Raw genomic sequence first — 20,023 nt, 5'->3', positions numbered from 1 at the left:
TATTATAGTAGTTATCTATAAAAGAGATTTCCGCCAGGCACAACTAGCTGTATGGTATTCAGGCGTAAGGTTCCTTGGTCTTTTAACCGGTTTTACCCAGGACATTAGTCCGCTTCTGATGGCTAATGGTTCTCTACGTCCTAATATATAATGCAGATTCATGTAATACGTCACTTGAGAAAAGAACTAAGGACAGAAAACTCACCAAGGTGCCGTATAAAAAAAATGCTTCTTTATTCTTGTTTCACAAAACATCTCGAAGAGACATGGAGGTGCAGACAGGTGGGGAGCTGGTTACAGAGACGCGAGCTACACAAGACAACGTCCCTTTCGTTCCATGGTGGAACTTCTTCCGGTTTCTTCAGAGACCGGAAGAAGTTCCACCATGTAATTAAACGGACATTGTCTTGTGTAGCTCGCATCTCTGTAAGGCTGGGTTCACACCACGTTTTGTTAAATACGGCTCCCGTATACGGTTGGGAGGAGGGGGGTATGCGGTTTCCCGACCGCAGGCAAAAACGGTCGACCACGTTTTTGCCTGCGGTCGGGAAACCGCATACGGCCGAAAACGAAGCCGACCGGAGGCTGCGGTTCACTCCGGTCGGCTCATAGACATACATTAAATACGGTTCCCGAATACGGCTGAGTGCGGGCGCCGCGATTAAGCCCCGCCCCCCTCCTCCCAACCGTATACGGAAGCCGTATTTAACAAAACGTGGTGTGAACCCAGCCTAACTCGCTTCCTACCTGTCTGCACCTCCATATCTCTTTGAGATGTTTTGTGAAACAAGAATAAAGAAGTATTTTTTATACTGCACCTTGGTGAGTTTTCCGTCCTTATTTCTTTTCTCAAGTGACGTATTATAGTAGTTATGTTCTCATCCATAGGGGGCGGGATTATACAATAGTCTTTTAAATTGGCTACAGTATTATAGTAGCTAATAGGTAATATTCTCACCTCTGTCTGTGAGACATCCATTTATTGGAGCAGGTCCCATCAGAGAAAAGAAAGCTTTTCCATTGAGAACTATTTTTTTACTCCCCGACTGTCTCTAATGAGAACTTTGGTTTTGCAAGAAATAGACAGTTAATGAAAAAGGAGAATCAAGCCATAGTTCAGAGAAGCCAATGGCTAACTTGGCCTGAAACAAGACAGTATGGCATTTATGATTTCAAAATCGCCAGAATTACTGCTTAATTTGCATAGAAAAAACTGGCATACAGTGGCATCAGTGTTCTAGTCGCTCAGCAAGGCTTAGCTGAAAGTAGAGGTGAAATACAACATTGAGCACCAAAACTGCATAACTTAGATGGCACAACATCTAGCTTAAGTAGGGCAACCAACAGGTTGTATAAAGTTATACAAAAGTTTCAAATTTTATCATACAGCTCAAGCCACCATAGAAATGTTGGTGTATCTTCATACTGAAGTCTACACTGTCCAAGTTTTAGACAAGATTAATAAATCTGCCCCAATGATTCTGAACACGTCTTTGTGTCAGAAGGGGGTGTCCATGGGAAAAAGAATAAGCTATTGAGGCATGATGGGAGATGCAGAATTAAAAGGTAAGGATTAAAAATAGATTTATTGTGCTAGCACTGCAACATCATGAACTGTCTCTAACCACACAATTGTTCACAATATATATCAATAGAAGAGCTTTTACAAAGTAAACCAACCACCATTCATAGTGCCCAGAGAAGATACAGTATTAAATTATATCCAAGATCTTCAAAGAGTTGATGTCACTACACCCTGTTATTTCAGCTTTGCTCAATGGAGAAGACAGCCTTTAGATGATTTAGTTGTCTTGGACCATAGTCACTGTTCAAGTCCAATATGTGAAATCAGAACAATTTATGGAGACTTCATCCAGTACATGCCATCTAAAGACAAGATTAACTCTTCAGGAGGGGTATGCTTGCTTCATTGAACTTCATCTTCCATTTTCAACACCTGATCTGACCATACATAAGCAACATGTTGTTCTTGGTTGCGAGATAAGATAACTAATTTGGTTTCACGACAAACCATCTTTCTCTGTTTAAAGATCAGTTGGGGAAACACTAGTGGAAAGATTTGCCATGTGGTCTTCACAAATGTTCTCTAGAATGTTGAACTTGGACCCAAAGCTCTGAAGACCTGATAGGTTGACACTACTGTCTGAGATGCTGATGGCTTCCAGAGAAGAAGCTTGAGAAAGTTCTCCTTCCTCAGCATACACTCGCGGTTTGTACAGGTTTTGTACATTCATCTCGGCATGTAGTTTCTGTAGATAAAAGTGATGATTAGAATAAATCCAGTGAATGTACTGTATAAATGTATTATATCAAAAGTCAAATACAACAACTATATTATAGGAAGAGCTACAGCAGGTGCTAGTAGCTGAACGCAGGTCTCTCTGTCCCATGAGAAGATACCAGTATTAGGGAGATTTTACATTGAGGCCCAGAGGATTAGAGCTACACCTCTGGTTCAAGTGATCTGAATAATCTTTTTGTTTGACTCAGGGTGGTACTTAGACCCCCCATTCATATTAGACAAACAGTGTGTGATCCTGCTGATTTCTTCAGTATTGGCTGACTAAGTGTATGGATGCCTTAAAACTGTCCCTCGACAGATTACATCAGAGGAAAGTAGTATTGAGCATCTTGAATTGTAATACCAGATTATTTTGACTTCTACCAGAGAAGAAATGAGTGACTCAATTTGGCACAAATAGAATTTGTACCAAATCTATTTGGCTACAGCTTCTTTAAGCTTCCTCTAAGTCGGGTGGGATGAGGAAGCACCAGCCATGACGTCAACAAGCTTCTGAAGCTCCTCCCTCCGTCAGCAAGCTGCTGAAGGCTAAAGGGCGAACAGGGCCTCAGATCGTCTCGTGGTAAGTAGGATTTTCATCAGTGTCACTCTCACCAAAAGTCTAGTGCGGGTGACACTGATGACAGGTTCCCTTTAAGCATGGTGGATTGTAACTTCCTGTTCTTTTCGTTCTTGGAGAGATAAGAAGTATTTGACAGCACTAAAAAGCATGTACGTTTGCATGTCAATAAATGTATATACACATACATAGACACACACAATATGATATGCCATTATCGGAATATTATTTGTTGCCTATTGTTCATAAGGTGTTAATGGCTCAGATTCTGTACAATATTTGCTTCCCCCTTTCTTTTATCTACAACAGTGTTTATATTTGCTGGATAATTGTATATATAACCTAGCATAAAATACAGCGGCCTGGAGACATCACACTTAAGGAAAGCATTTTCCAGTTTAAAGACTGTAATTTCTTAGTGCAGAATCATTATTTTTTCTGTTTGCTGATTTGTGTTTTCACAGATCTGGGAGCGATCATTAAATGCCCAGAATAGAACACTGCAGGTCTCATCCAGCTTATAGCTTTAACTCTCATATCTCTGTTCAGTGGGAGAAAGATCCCATGTATTATGAGGTGTTAGACATGACACAGAATGAAATAAGTGGATAATTCCATTGTCTGAACAGTGTATGACACCCTGAGTGGCATTTAAAGGCAAATTCCACCTAATGTCAAATAATATTGGTCAAGGGACTTTGAGATGTAACAATAGCCTTTTTACCCAATTCATAGAAAAAGGGATTGCAGTACTCTATATTCAAATAAGGCTAAGGCAACATGGAAACTTTGGTCACACGACAGTGTTGCATTGTCACATGACACCTAATTTAATTGTCACATTGCGACTCCCTCCCCTACCACACACCTCCCCAGCCTGATGAAGCCATGACGTGTCTGTCACATAACTCCAAACCACAACTTAGGTGCAGTTTCTGTGGCACAACCTATGTGACCATGTAGCCCGGACCTAAGACCCTGACAGACCTTTATTTTACTATTAATATGTAATATCAGGCAAAGACAAAAATAAGACTAAATAAGTAATATAGTAAAGGCATGTGTAAGAATTAAATCTAAACAAGGGTGTTTATGGAGATTGTAGGTTTTATCAGTAGGGCATGCCTCAAAGGATAAATGCGGCACAAAACTTTTAACTTCCCCTGTGCCCGGGCTGCAAAAACGTAAAAAAACTTATTTTAACTCACCTTCCTATGTTCCTGCGTTGCGCCAGTACTGGCGTTGCTCGGCTTCCTGCTTCTTAGGCTCGGAACGTCACACTGCAGTCAGCGTATCGCCGGCAGGCTGAGCGAACTGTCACGTAAGGAGCTTGTGTCCCGCCTTCTCCCTGCTGCCCGGGCTCCTTACATGAAAGTGTGCTCAGCCTATCACCGGCTGAGGCGTGACACCTCTGTGGTCGGCTATACGTTGACTGCAGTGTGACGTTTTGAGCCTAAGAAGCAGGGAGCAGAGCAATGCTGATACCGGCGCAAAGCGGAAACGTAGGAAGATGAGTTTGTTTTTTTAGTTTTTGCAGCCTGGGCACAGGGGAAGTTAAGCGTTTTGTGCCGCATTTTTCCTATAACCCCTTAAGGACACAGCCCATTTTGACCTTAAGGACCAGGCAAATTTTATTTTTGCATTTTCATTTTTTCCTCCTCGTCTTCTAAAAATCGTAACTCTTTTATATTTTCATCCACAGACTAGTATGAGGGTTTGTTTTTTGCGAGACCAGTTGTCCTGCTTAATGACATCACTCATTTTACCATAAAATGTATGGCGCAAATAAAAAAAATACTATTTGTGTGGGGAAATTAAAAAGAAAACTGCAATTTGCAAATTTTGGAAGGTTTCGTTTTCACGCCGTACAATTTACGGTAAAAATTACATGTGTTCTTTATTCTGTGGGTCAATACGATTAAAATGATACACATGATTACATACTTTCCTATTATTGTTGCGCTTAAAAAATCGCTAACTTTTTAACCAAATTGGTATGTTTAAAATCTTTCTATTTTGATGACCTATAACTTTTTCATTTTTCCGTATAAGCTGCGGTATGAGGGCTATTTTTTTGTGCCATGATCTGTACTTTTTATTGATACCACATTTGTGTATACAAAACTTAAATTAATTTTTTTATAGATTTTTTTTAAATAAAATTTGACAAAAAAGCTGAAATTTTGTGCATTTTTCTTTTACATTCACGCCGTTCACCGTACGGGATCAGTAACATTATATTTTAATAGTTTGGACATTTACGCATGCGGCAATACCAAATATGTGTATTAATTATAATTTTTTACACGTTATGGGGGTAAAATGGTAAAAAAAGGACATTTTACATTTTTATTTGTTACTTTCACTTTTACACTTTAATAGTCCCCATAGGGGACTATCTATAGCAATTGTTTGATTGCTAATACTGTTCAGTGCTATGTATAGGGCATAGCAATGATCAGTATTATCGGTGATCTTCTGCTCTGGTCTGCTCGATCTCAGACCAGAGCAGAAGACCCCGGGAGTCACCTGGAGCAAGGTGAGGGGACCTCCGGCCGCCAAGCTGGACGATCGGATCGCCGCGGCAGCTCTGCGGGCGATTCCGATCATCCATTGAAAGTACAGCACTGCATCTGAGGGGTTAATGGCGGACATCCACGTGATCACGGATGTCCGCCATTACCGGCGGGTCCCTGGCTGCTGACAGCAGTAGCAGCTCCGGTGTTCGCGGTCATGATGGCGTGTAAATGTACACCATGGTGCGTTAAGTGCCACGGCACCATGATGTACATTTATGTCCATTGTCCTCAGTGCACAGAGCTCCGCTTGTCCTCAGTGTACAGAGCCCTGCTTGTCCACAGTGCACAGATCTCCGCTTGTCCTCGGTGTACAGAGCCCTGCTTGTCCTCCGTGCACAGAGCCCTGCTTGTCCTCATTGCACAGAGCCCTGCTTGTCCTCAGTGTACAGAGCCCTGCTTGTCCTCAGTGTACAGAGCCCTGCTTGTCCTCAGTGCACAGAGCCCTGCTTGTCCTCAGTGTACAGAGCCCTGCTTTTCCTCACTGCACAGAGCCCTGCTTGTCCTCAGTGTACATATCCCTGCTTGTCCTCAGTGTACAGAGCCCTGCTTGTCCTCAGTGCACAGATCTCCACTTGTCCTCAGTGTACAGAGCCCTGCTTGTCCTCACTGTACAGAGCCCTGCTTGTCCTCACTGCACAGAGCCCTGCTTGTCCTCAGTGTACAGATCCCTGCTTGTCCTGCCCTTACTTTCTGTATCTGGTCTCCTCACAGAGACACACAGGCAATAGCTGCAGGGACAGCATTTTTTTCACCCAAAAATATGCAAATTTTTTAACCAATGTATATTACAAATATACATATAATGGTATTATCTACATTTCATTAAAAGTTTTGTAGACGACAGGTACACTTTAACCTTAGTTTATAGCATTTTATTGCATGCAGTGTTCCCTATTTTCTTCTATGGCAGGTACAACACCAAGCTACCTTTACTGATAATAAATAAAATGAACAGGGACACACACATACTATATGTGCTGCCTATGCAGCTACACAGGGGGCTAGTAGGCATAGGAACCCACTACAACCTTAAAAATAGCTTCCTACTGACTATAAGGTTGTGTGTAGAGGACTATGGCAATAAAATTCATAGCGCAAATGAAAAGTGGAGTGATAGAGAGGCATAAGAGAGGGGCTGCATGATGAGCCATTTGGGAGCAATAGACCCATATACTGGCATTACAATGGGACCCTCTGCTGTCTCTGTTGTATTATAATTAAGGACAATCTACCTTTATTAATGCTGTCTCCAGAGTCCTGGAATATTTTCTTTGTAAAGAATTGTGAGTAGCCGCCAAAGAACGATGTCCGCCATTTGTCTGCAGAAAGCAAAATAATACTAGGATTATACAGTGCGCATAATATAACTAATAATAATACAAAATGATTACTACTTACAGTAGCACAAAATCTACTGTTATTCACTGGTACACCTTGATTTTCATATTAAGACCCACCCAGCGCTGGAGAAAAGCCCCCTACATCCAATTTCTATGTTTTTAGGAGCCTTGTAGCCTTGTAGTAGCTTTTGTTTCCTAGCATTATACACTTACCTGGTTGCATTCCAGCAACTGTGGTTGAGCTCAAACCTATAACTTAGTGCCCCAAAGGACTAAGTATTGCCCCATTAATAAAGGTACATTGACCCAGTGACCATATTTGAAACAGAACAATCACCCTTAGTCATGGGTTGTATAGACCTGCCAGAAAAACACATTGATCTGAGAAACTTACCTGAATTCTCAAGGAGTTAGCTCTTTGAATGCTCATATGTGCTCTTCCACTGTGAAAGCTCTAAAAAAATATTAGACACTTTTAGAGATGTTTTTATTCATTGACCCTGATGGGGATCCTTTTAACAAATTATATTCTAACAGTATAGTCCTGATTCATGGCCAATACAGGTTTGCTATATAGGAGTGTATATTGAAATGCACATTGTTATATTCAATTATGCAAAGTGTCACAAGACTCATTTAGCAGAGGGGCATTTGGCCCATTCAGGCACCATACTCTGGGCTACAACTGAACCCAACTGCATACACTATTGCACAGAGGTAGAAGATGCACCAAGTTCTAGTGCCTACTGAGGTCTGAAGACCTGCTGCATAAAAAAAACACCAGTATTCCATAAGGGACATAGTAGATGAGATCTATGTTACAAATTTTTTATTGGGATCCAGTAATGCCAATACAGACACATGTTGTGTTTAGCTTACTGAATGGCGGAGCCTGTTTGCTCGATCGAAAGTTCCTGTTCCTACTCGGTTTCCGTCTTGATTTCTAAAAGTATGGACCTATGAGAATCAAAATTAATGTGAGTTTTTGTAGCCCATTCACAGAAATGTATGCCATAGATCAATATCCCAAACCCTAGGGATGCCTACCTGTACACTGTTGGAGCGACCCACTCTTGCCCTAGCCTGGGCAGAAGTCTGTATCATAAAACAACATAAATCTATTACATAATACTAAAGCACAGGAATCATGAAAATAAATCAAACAGATGTCCTATAACCATGGCAGGTGGTCCTTGCGATCGAACATAGTGGTCCAAGAACAAAACTTTTCAAAACTTTTCCACAACACCATGTGAATCTGATTGTCAACCAGTGTTGCTTCCTGAGTGGACAGTGTGATTTCAGAGAAGTGTGATTGACTTGGAGTTACATTGTGTTGTTTAAGTGTTCCCTTTATTATTTTTTTTTTTGCAGTGTATATACATAGGGGGAGATTTATCAAAACCTGTCCAGAGGAAAAGATGCCCAGTTGCCCATAGCAACCAATCAGCTTGCTTCTTTCATTTTTAACAAGACCTCTGCATGGATGAACATTTTTTTTAAAGTTTCCTTCTCAGGGTTTTTTTTTTTTATATCTTTGCAGCGATGGCATAAACTGATCAATTTCCTACATTTTACTTAATATTACCATAAACTACCTTCCCATTTCCCCAAAACTCTCATATGCCCTAGCTAAGTCTCTGGGGTTTCCTATTACAGTAAAGCTCGCTGGTCTGTTAAAAATAAAAATAAAATATTGGAAACATTTTTTCCGTTCTAATTAGTCGGCTTTTACCGGCGTCTATTTCTACCTTTTACCTCTAAATATGTAAATTTATTCCAGAAGCCTTTGCTGCAGACCTGAAAATAATTCACGAGTTTGCTGATTTGAGATAGAAAATAGTGAAATTGCTTACAACCCAAACTGAAGCAATGTATCTCCTGGCTTCCTTAATCCCCTCCCCCATTTATATGCCAAAAGTTTAGACTTCTACTTACCGAATATTTTCTAGTACTGGATCTGTGGAACGCTGAGTCAATCTCCTCCTACCCAAGAGACAAAAATAAGATCTTTGTATTTAGAAAAAATAAGGGTGGTCCACCTTCACCAATCTCTTTTAGTTCAAAGGGCCCCCCCATTAAATAAAATTATTTTTAGGTGGTGATCTGCTGAGATCTGTGGAGCAACCTAGAAGCACAAGGTAATTTATTCTGGAGCGCCACCTCAGGTGAATTTAAGTACAGTGTTAAACAGTTTCCATTGCAACCAATAGGCTGTTGGTGTAAAAAGATAGGGACACTTTTTGGAATCTCTTGCTGCAAACTGATGGAGTTATTAGAGAGATTGTACAGGTTTATAAAGAATGGTTGATTTATTCTAGAATGGGACTTGCAAATCCACACACAACTATACTTGAAGGGGTATTCCGGCCTTAGACATCTTATCCCCTATGCAAAGGATTGGGGATAAGATGTCTGATCACTAGGATCCCGTCGCTGGGACCCCCCGCAACCTTGATGCAGCTTCTGTGCTGGGCGCTGCTCCTGAGACAAAGACTTGACGTCACGACCCCTCATGATGTCATGTGACGCCCCCTTCATTTATGTCTATGGGAGGGGGCGTGATAGCCATCACGAGGGAGCGTGGCATGACATTATGTCTCCATCCCAGCGGCGGGACCCCCGTAATCAGACATCTATCCCCTATCCTTTGGATAGAGGATAAGATGTCTAAGGCCGGAAAACCCCTTTAATGGCAGACAAATAAATTATAATTCAGGTTTGGGGAGAGTGACCCTTGACCTACCTCATCATCTAAGGTCAGACCTGGTGCACATAACAGAAGCAGAGTGATATGTCACTCAATGGCATTAAAAGATGCTATATTTTGTCTCTTTTCATAGACATACACTGGACCAAAGGCACAGCCAACTTCTAATCTAATTTATTTACACAAATTTGCAGTATAAGGAGGGTTCATGGATATAAAGAGGGTTCAAATTTCTTCAATATTCAATAATATAAATTCTATAAGTGTCTGATAGATTACCTGGTCTTTGGTTTTGGTATCGGTCATATTTCCAACTTCATTTGATACATTTGTAGCCTAAAGTAAAATACATAGTTGTAATGGATTAAGATAGATAGATAGACAGACAGACAGATAAAAGAAAAAATCACAACAGCACTCAAGTAAAAAAATGTTGTACAATGAATGGGTGCAGGTAACTGAGATGAATCAAGTCCACCAATCCTTCTGCATCAATAAAAAAAATAAAAATAAAGTCAGTGCAGCACTACATTAAGTGAAAAAGGAGAATTTATTCCATAAAAAAAAAATTGTAAGAGCAGCAATGCTTCGATCCTTGATAAAGATCCTGGAGAGGATCGAAACGTTAATGCTCTTACACATTTTTTTGATGGAATAAATTCACCTTTTTCACTTTATGGAGTGCTGCGCTGGCTTTTTTTATTTTATGTTTATAGATAGATAGATAGATATACAGCAACAGAAGAATGCAGCAGCACATTGCCAGCACAAGGATATAGGTGAAACATGAATATGCAGTTAAAACATGGAGAGCTATACAGCTATGGAGTAATAGATGCAAATGTGAAACTATGAAATAGTGAGGCACTTAGCTCGCAAATTTGTCTCCGCCGGCAGTCAAATAGCTTGGACCGTCCCACCGCGATAAGGTGGCCTCATTGCGAGCTAAGTGCCTCACTATTTCATAGTTTCACATTTGCATCTATTACACCATAGCTGTATAGCTCTCCATGTTTTAACTGCATATTCATGTTTCACCTATATCCTTGTGCTGGCAATGTGCTGCTGCATTCTTCTGTTGCTGTATATCTAGCCTAGTAGCGTGCACCTGTAGGCCAGGTCCATATAATAGTTTTGTATCAACTAAAGTGCTGGCTGACTTCTTCTTTGTCTGTATTACACACACGGTGGAGTGGCTACATCTATGTTAGCCTTGCACCCCACCCACCTCTATCAGGTGTGTATATAAGGTGTCTTGGATGTTCCAGACCCTGCCATGCTTACTGAACTGTTCACACAGAGGCATATTCACAATGTAGGGTCTGTCCCAATGAGGCCACCTTATCCCGGTGGGACGGTCCAAGCTATTTGACCGCTGGCGGAGACAAATTTGCGAGCTAAGTGCCTCACTATTTCATAGTTTCACATTTGCATCTATTACACCATAGCTGTATAGCTCTCCATGTTTTAACTGCATATTCATGTTTCACCTATATCGTTGTGCTGGCAGTGTGCTGCTGCATTCTTCTGTTGCTGTATATCTAGCCTAGTAGCGTGCACCTGTAGGCCAGGTCCATATAATAGTTTGGTATCAACTAAAGTGCTGGCTGACTTATTCTTTGTCTAGATAGATAGGTAGATAGATATGAGATAGATAGATAGATAGATAGATAGATAGATGTGAGATAGATGGATAGATAGATAGACTAAAACGTGCTTTTCTTTGCAAAGGTTGGGTTGCAGTAACATAGTATGACCTGTCTGGTAACCATATGTTCTCATGAATGGCTCCATTTAATCTTTCTTAGTACTTCTTTCTAATGAGGCTCTGGATACATATGATTCATTTCCTGCAGACGCTCTTCATCACATCCCATAAAGCCTCATCTATGTACTGTAACCAGCTAAAAGAAAACCCACACTCCTCTTTGCACTGTGTGTGTCTACCTGCCATCTATCTATCTATTAAAAAAAGAAATAACTGCAGCACACAAATCTCTAGGTAAAAAAAAAAAAAAAAAAAAAGAGTGTGGATTATTCCATATTAGCATTATACAGAGTCTCTGCCCAGGGTTTCTATGACTGTGAGTACCACCAACGACTTGTGGTCTATACTCTGGAGAAGTGCTGTTCTTCTATATGTGGAGGCCCAGTACGGGATGGTGTTGCCCCGTACCTTTCCTGCCCTGTCAGGCAATGTCCTTCAGTGTCCCCAGGGCCCCCTGTAGTTGTTTTCCTATTTGTATATATGTTGGATATTAAAAGATGTGTTATACCTTTAATAAAATGTACCATGTGATTGTTACCCAGGAGGTACCAGTGACCAGCTGACCCCCAGAGTGACCTATGAGCTCTCTGCTAGTCTCCCCCATCTAAGCCCTGAGTGGAGCTAGCTTCTCTCTCTTACTTCTTGCTTAAGTCCAGTCAAGTCGTGCCTAGAGTGTGTGTGTCTAGTGGAGGCCTCAAGTCAAGTGCAAGTAAGATAAAGTCACCATCCTGTCAGTCACAAGTCAGTCAAGTCAAGTCATCTGCCTACCCAGCATAGCCTGCACTAAATTCTCCAGTCCAACTACAAGTCCCAGCAAACCTGCTAAGTCTCTCTGTCACTGGTCACCTCCTTGGGCCCTGGCTGTACTGCATAGACTGTAGTAACTGTCTACCCTCAGTAAAGCTACCATTGTCCGTAACTAGGCGTCGGTGTCTTCATTGCCCCTCGTGCCTAGCCCAGGATCCAGCGGTATACCTTCGGGTGGATAAGGATAAACCACGCCCTGGTGTCACGAACACAAGGGGTTAATGCTATCTGCCCCTAGGGTAATTACATCTGCCCTGCACCTCACAACCCGTCATACCACATATACATACTATCTATCTATCTATCTAGCTTTTATCTATGTTACGTCTATCTGTCTATTAATCTATTAATCTGCAAACATTTATGATACAGTGATGGCTCACTCTATGGCCCCCATCACTCTCCCCATTGTGAGAAAGGTAAATAGATAGATTTGAGATAGATTGATATGAGAAAAGTAAATAGAGAGATAAATAGATAGGTAGATAGATATGAGATAGATAGATAGATATGAGATAGATAGATAGATATCAGATAGATAGGTAGATAGATATGAAAAAGATAGATAGATATGAGATAGATAGATAGATAGATAGATAGGAGATTGATTGATAGATAGATAGATAGATAGATAGAAAGATAGATAGATAGATAGATAGATAGATAGATAGGAGATATACACAGTAGATAGATAGATAAATAGATAGAGAGATCGATAAAAAAAAAAAAAAAAAGGACCTCACTGCAGAACACATAATCCAGTTAAAAAAAAAACTTAGTGATTTATTCTATAGAAAAAAAGTGTTTTCACAGCAATTGGCAACGTTTTGACCAGGCTCACCCAGTTTTTTTTTACTGGATTGTGAGTGCTGCAGTGAGATCCTTTTTTTGTACAAATGGTGGGCTCCTGACCTTAGCTTCTGAAACTGCTTTGCACCGAACTCTGAATATTTCTACAGGTGTGATGCTCTTTTCCCTATTGCTAGTTAGGTAGATAAGAGATAGATATGGAATACATAGATATGTATCAGATAGACAGATATGGAATAAATAGATAAATATCAGATAGATAGATAGATAGATAGATAGATATGGAATACATAGATAGATATCAGATAGACAGATATGGAATATATAGATAAATATCAGATAGATAGACAAGCAATATTGAGCAACACTCCCAGTATAAAGATGAGCAGGTGCAAGCAGTCACACGGCCAGATCCCAGGCACTGAAGACTATATGGAAGACAATACTGCATTGCTTGAAAATTGCCGCATTGGGCGACCAAAACGTTGCATTTTGTTGGATGGAATATATTTAATCCATTTTTTCTCCATAATTGGGCGTGCTGCAGTCTTGTCTTCCATATAGATAGATAGGAGATAGATAAATAGATAAATATCCAATAAGAACAGCACCTCCAAAAATAAGTAGAAAAAAATAATTCGGAGTGACCGCATCGTCTGAACCTCGGTCCACTGGTTCCTCAATGCATAGAAAAATATAGGCAGCACACCACAAGTAGGTTTCAAACAAAAAGGGGATTTATTCCATGATCTGAGAGACTATGTTTCTACAGCCTCACGCTGGAGAAATGCTGGAGAAAGCCAGCGTGAGGCTGGAGAAACAGTCTCTCACATCATGGAATAAATCCACTTTTTGTTTGAAGCCTGCTTATGGTGTGCTGCCTATATTTTTCTATAGATAGATAGATGATAGATAGATAAAAGGAAGATAAATAGATATGAGATGATAGATAGATATGAGATAGATAGATAGATATGAGATAGATATGAGATAGATAGATAGATAGATAAGATTAATAGATAGGATTGATTGATAGATGGATATGTATTATATAAGTAATAGATTTGATAGATAGATAGATAGATAGATAGATAGATAGATGATGGAGAATCCTGAATGGACAATCTGCCTAATTATAGAATGATATTTTGGACTGTAAAACGTCAGTAAAAGTATTTAGAAGCCTGGGAAAGCTGGTTTCCCCCCCACTGCAGGACCTTCAGTGGTGGGTATATTCTAAAGCACAGTGGTCACCAAGCTACAAGCATAACCGCATACCAGACAGTCCTTGTTCTCCGATTCCTCGTTGTATGTAATCATTGAGTTGAGAGGCTCATTTTCCACAGGCACCATGACTTTCTTATTTTCTACCTTGCACAGCAGGAGGCATAGTACTGTATGTATAAAGAAAAAGTGAATGAGGCTATGTTCATACATCGTAATGTCCGCATGAAAAATCTCAGTGTGGACATTCCGCAGACTGCAGGTGCCGACATTAAATACACAGCAATGCATTCCGTGCGGAGTCAGCAGAAAGAATGGACAGGTTCATTCTTTCTATGGCCAGCAGAATCAACATTTCCACGCCAGAAACATCTGGCACTGAAACTCTGTTGTGTGCACAGTACAGCAGAATCCCATTGAATACAATGGGACTCTGCTGCTGCAGAATAGCCGCAGCTATGTTCACATGCAGAAATTTCCATGCAGAATTCTGCATTGGAATACCGCGCAAAAATTCTGACATGTAAACAGGCTATGTTCACACGTGGGAATTTCCGCACAGAGAATTTCCATGCAGACATTCTGCAGACTGGTGGTGCCGACATAACATGCCAGCGCTAGAACCGCACGGGAATGCACGGGAGTCTGCATAAAGAATGGATGTGTTAATTCTTTCTGCAGACACCGGAATCAGAAATTCTGAGGTGTGCACAGCGCATCAGAATGCTGTTGGATATAATTGGACTCTACTGCTGCGGAATCTCCATGCAGAATTGCAATGCGGAATTCCGAACGGAAATTCCAATACGGAATTCCGCATGGAAATTCCGAATGTGAACATAGCCGTAGACTTAAGAAAAGACACTTTCAGTCTTATATAATACTTGATGTTTAATAGGTGAAAAAAACAGAAGGCAAACAATATGAACTGTAAGAAGCAACATATCTGTCACGATGCCGGCTGGCAGGAGGTGGATTCTCTGTGCCAGAGAGGGATTGGCGTGGACCGTACTAGTGGACCGGTTCTAAGTTACTACTGGTGTTCACCAGAGCCCGCCGCAAAGCGGGATGGTCTTGCTGCGGCGGTAGTAACCAGGTCGTATCCACTAGCAACGGCTCAACCTCTCTGACTGCTGAAGATAGGCGCGGTACAAGGGAGTAGACAAGAGCAAGGTCGGACGTAGCAGAAGGTCGGGGCAGGCAGCAAGGATCGTAGTCAGGGGCAACGGCAGGAGGTCTGGAACACAGGCTAGGAATACACAAGGGAACGCTTTCACTAGGCACAAGGGCAACAAGATCCGGCGAGGGAGTGCAGGGGAAGTGAGGTATACATAGGGAGTGCACAGGTGAAGACACTAATTGGAACCACTGCGCCAATCAGTGGCGCAGTGGCCCTTTAAATCGCAGAGACCCGGCGCGCGCGTGCCCTAGGGAGCGGGGCCGCGCGCGCCGGGACAGGACCGAGGGAGAGCGAGTCAGGTACGGAAGCCGGGGTGCGCATCGCGAGCGGGCGCCACCCGCATCGCGAATCGCATCCCGGCTGGAGGCGGTATCGCAGCGCACCCGGTCAGTGGATCTGACCGGGGCGCTGCCGTAGCGAGGATGTTGCGAGCGCTCCGGGGAGGAGCGGGGACCCGGAGCGCTCGGCGTAACAGTACCCCCCCCCTGGGTCTCCCCCTCTTCTTAGAGCCTGAGAACCTGAGGACCAGACTTTTATCTAGGATATTGTCCTCAGGTTCCCAGGATCTCTCTTCAGGACCACAGCCCTCCCAGTCCACTAAAAAAAAAGTTTTTCCTCTGACCTTTTTGGAGGCCAGTATCTCCTTTACGGAGAAGATGTCTGAAGAACCGGAGACAGGAGTAGGAGAAATAAGTTTGGGAGAGAAACGGTTGATGATGAGTGGTTTAAGAAGAGAGACATGAAAGGCATTAGGAATACGAAGAGAAGGAGGAAGAAGAAGTTTGTAAGAGACAGGATTAATTTGGCACAAGATTTTGAAAGGACCAAGATAGCGTGGTCCCAATTTGTAGCTGGGAACACGGAAGCGGACATATTTAGCGGAGAGCCATACCTTGTCTCCGGGAGAAAAAATGGGGGGAGCTCTTCTTTTCTTATCAGCAAACTTCTTCATGCGTGATGAAGCCTGTAAGAGAGAATTTTGGGTCTCTTTCCATATGGTGGAAAGATCACGAGTTATTTCATCCACAGCGGGCAAACCAGAGGGCAAGGGAGTAGGGAGGGGGGGAAGAGGGTGACGGCCGTACACCACGAAAAATGGGGATTTGGAAGAAGATTCAGAGACTCTGAAGTTGTACGAGAATTCGGCCCATGGAAGAAGATCTGCCCAGTCATCCTGGCGGGAGGAAACAAAATGCCGTAAATAATCACCCAGGACCTGGTTAATTCTTTCTACTTGCCCATTGGATTGAGGATGATAAGCAGAAGAAAAGTTTAATTTAATCTTGAGTTGTTTACAGAGAGCCCTCCAGAATTTTGACACGAATTGGACGCCTCTATCCGAGACGATCTGCGTGGGCAACCCGTGAAGACGAAAAATGTGTACAAAAAATTGTTTTGCCAACTGAGGCGCTGAAGGAAGACCAGGAAGAGGAATAAAATGTGCCATCTTGGAAAATCGATCAACGACCACCCAAACAACAGTGTTGCCACGGGATGGGGGTAAGTCTGTAATAAAGTCCATACCAATCAGAGACCAAGGCTGTTCGGGGACAGGCAGAGGATGAAGAAGACCAGCAGGCTTCTGGCGAGGAGTCTTATCCCGGGCACAGACAGTGCAGGCCCGCACAAAATCAACAACATTCGTTTCCAGAGTCGGCCACCAATAGAAACGAGAGATGAGTTGCAAGGATTTCTTGATGCCGGCATGGCCTGCGAGATGGGAGGAGTGACCCCATTTGAGGATTCCGAGGCGTTGGCGTGGAGAAACGAAGGTCTTCCCTGGAGGAGTTTGTCTGATGGAGGCTGGAGAAGTGGAGATCAGGCAGTCAGGAGGAATGATGTGTTGCGGAGAGAGCTCTACTTCCGAGGCATCCGAGGAACGAGAGAGAGCATCGGCCCTAATGTTCTTATCGGCAGGGCGAAAGTGAATTTCAAAATTAAACCGGGCAAAGAACAGAGACCACCTGGCCTGGCGAGGGTTCAGCCGTTGGGCAGACTGGAGATAGGAGAGATTCTTGTGATCGGTGTAAATAATAACTGGAAATTTTGATCCCTCCAGCAGATGCCTCCATTCCTCAAGTGCTAATTTAATGGCCAGTAGCTCTCGATCCCCGATGGAGTAGTTCCTCTCCGCCGGAGAGAAGGTCCTAGAAAAAAACCCACAAGTAACAGCATGCCCAGAAGAATTTTTTTGTAGAAGAACCGCTCCAGCTCCTACTGAGGAGGCATCAACCTCCAATAGGAAGGGTTTAGATGGGTCAGGTCTGGAGAGCACGGGAGCAGAAGAAAAGGCAGACTTGAGCTGTTTAAAGGCGTCTTCCGCTTGAGGAGGCCATGACTTAGGATTGGCGTTCTTCTTGGTTAAAGCCACGATAGGAGCCACAATGGTGGAAAAATGTGGAATAAATTGTCTGTAATAATTGGCGAACCCCAAAAAACGTTGGATAGCACGGAGTCCGGAGGGGCGTGGCCAATCTAAGACGGCAGAGAGCTTGTCTGGGTCCATTTGTAGTAGCTGGCCAGAGACCAAGTATGCTAGGAAAGGAAGAGACATTTCTCCATTTTGGCATAAAGTTGATTGTCTCGAAGTCTCTGAAGAACCATGCGGACATGCTGGCGGTGTTCTTCTAGGTTGGCAGAAAAAATCAGAATATCGTCCAGATACACAACAACACAGGAATATAAGAGATCACGAAAAATTTCATTAACAAAGTCTTGGAAGACGGCAGGGGCGTTGCACAGGCCAAAGGGCATGACCAGATACTCAAAGTGTCCATCTCTAGTGTTAAATGCCGTTTTCCATTCGTCCCCCTCCCTGATGCGGATGAGATTATAAGCACCTCTTAAGTCCAGTTTGGTAAAGATGTGGGCACCTTGGAGGCGATCAAAGAGTTCAGAGATAAGAGGTAGAGGGTAGCGGTTCTTTACCGTGATTTTATTAAGTCCGCGGTAGTCAATGCAAGGACGTAGGGAGCCATCTTTTTTGGACACAAAGAAAAATCCAGCTCCGGCAGGAGAGGAGGATTTGCGGATAAACCCCTTTTTTAAATTTTCCTGGATGTACTCAGACATAGCAAGAGTCTCTGGGGCGGACAGAGGATAAATTCTGCCCCGGGGTGGAGTAGTGCCCGGGAGGAGGTCAATAGGACAGTCATAAGGCCTGTGAGGAGGTAGAGTCTCAGCTTGTTTCTTGCAAAATACGTCAGCATAGTCCATATAGGCCTTAGGGAGACCGGTTACAGGGGGAACCACAGGGTCACGGCAGGGAGTACTGGGAACCGGTTTAAGGCAGTCCTTGAAACAAGAGGTACCCCAGCTCTTGATCTCCCCTGTGGACCAATCCAGGGTTGGGGAATGGCGTTGAAGCCACGGTAGTCCAAGGAGAATTTCGGAAGTGCAATTGGGGAGGACCAAAAACTCAATTTTTTCATGATGAGGTCCGATGCACATTAGGAGGGGCTCCGTGCGGTAACGTATGGTACAGTCCAATCTTTCATTGTTAACACAATTGATGTAGAGGGGTCTGGCGAGACTGGTTACCGGGATGTTGAACCTGTTGATGAGAGAGGCCAAAACAAAGTTTCCTGCAGATCCGGAATCCAAGAAGGCCATAGCAGAGAAGGAGAAGGTAGATGCAGATATCCGCACAGGCACAGTAAGACGTGGAGAAGCAGAGTTGACATCAAGGACTGTCTCACCTTTGTGCGGAGTCAGCGTGCGTCTTTCCAGGCGGGGAGGACGGATAGGACAATCCTTCAGGAAGTGTTCGGCACCGGCACAGTACAGGCAGAGATTCTCCATGTGGCGTCGTGTCCTCTCTTGAGGTGTCAGGCGAGACCGGTCAACTTGCATAGCCTCCACGGCGGGAGGCACAGGAACGGATTGCAGAGGACCAGAGGAAAGAGGAGCCGGGGAGAAAAAACGCCTCGTGCGAACAAAGTCCATATCCTGGCGGAGCTCCTGACGCCTTTCGGAAAAACGCATGTCAATGCGAGTGGCAAGATTAATGAGTTCATGTAGATTAGCAGGAATTTCTCGTGCGGCCAGAACATCTTTAATGTTGCTGGATAGGCCTTTTTTAAAGGTCGCGCAGAGGGCCTCATTATTCCAGGATAGTTCAGAAGCAAGAGTACGGAATTGTATGGCGTACTCGCCAACGGAAGAATTACCCTGGACCAGGTTCAGCAGGGCAGTCTCAGCAGAAGAGGCTCGGGCAGGTTCCTCAAAGACACTACGAATTTCCGAGAAGAAGGAGTGTACAGAGGCAGTGACGGGGTCATTGCGGTCCCAGAGCGGTGTGGCCCATGACAGAGCTTTTCCAGACAGAAGGCTGACTACGAAAGCCACCTTAGACCTTTCAGTAGGAAACTGGTCCGACATCATCTCCAAGTGCAGGGAACATTGTGAAAGAAAGCCACGGCAAAACTTAGAGTCCCCATCAAATTTATCCGGCAAGGATAGTCGTAGGCCTGAAGCGGCCACTCGCTGCGGAGGAGGTGCAGGAGCTGGCGGAGGAGATGATTGCTGAAGCTGTGGTAGTAGCTGCTTAGCTGCTGTAGCATCACGGTCAGTTGAGACAGCTGGTGGCCTTGTTGCGCTATCTGTTGTGACTGCTGGGCGACCACCGTGGTGAGGTCGGCGACAACTGGCAAAGGTACTTCAGCGGGATCCATGGCCGGATCTACTGTCACGATGCCGGCTGGCAGGAGGTGGATCCTCTGTG

At 43.4% G+C, this 20,023-nt stretch overlaps 1 protein-coding gene across 1 annotated transcript in view; it reads right to left on the bottom strand.

The window, feature by feature from the left end:
• Positions 1-853: 853 nt before the first annotated feature.
• The window catches only part of LOC130296235 (cadherin-like protein 26), a 173,329-nt gene continuing 154,159 nt past the window's right edge, over positions 854-20,023 (bottom strand). Inside the window, exons 14-21 of the mRNA XM_056547570.1 lie at positions 14,175-14,290; positions 9,791-9,847; positions 8,740-8,787; positions 7,849-7,896; positions 7,681-7,758; positions 7,196-7,255; positions 6,694-6,780; positions 854-2,270 (exon numbers count right to left, since the gene is read on the bottom strand). Coding sequence (XP_056403545.1) covers positions 2,046-2,270; positions 6,694-6,780; positions 7,196-7,255; positions 7,681-7,758; positions 7,849-7,896; positions 8,740-8,787; positions 9,791-9,847; positions 14,175-14,290 — 719 coding nt within the window. The 3' untranslated portion in view covers positions 854-2,045. The remainder of the gene's footprint in view (positions 2,271-6,693; positions 6,781-7,195; positions 7,256-7,680; positions 7,759-7,848; positions 7,897-8,739; positions 8,788-9,790; positions 9,848-14,174; positions 14,291-20,023) is intronic.

Source organism: Hyla sarda, chromosome 12 (genome assembly GCF_029499605.1).
Source record: "Hyla sarda isolate aHylSar1 chromosome 12, aHylSar1.hap1, whole genome shotgun sequence".
Classification (NCBI taxonomy): Eukaryota; Metazoa; Chordata; class Amphibia; order Anura; family Hylidae; genus Hyla; species Hyla sarda.
Note: the sequence above shows the minus strand (reverse complement) of the source record. Positions and strands in the feature narration are given on the sequence as shown.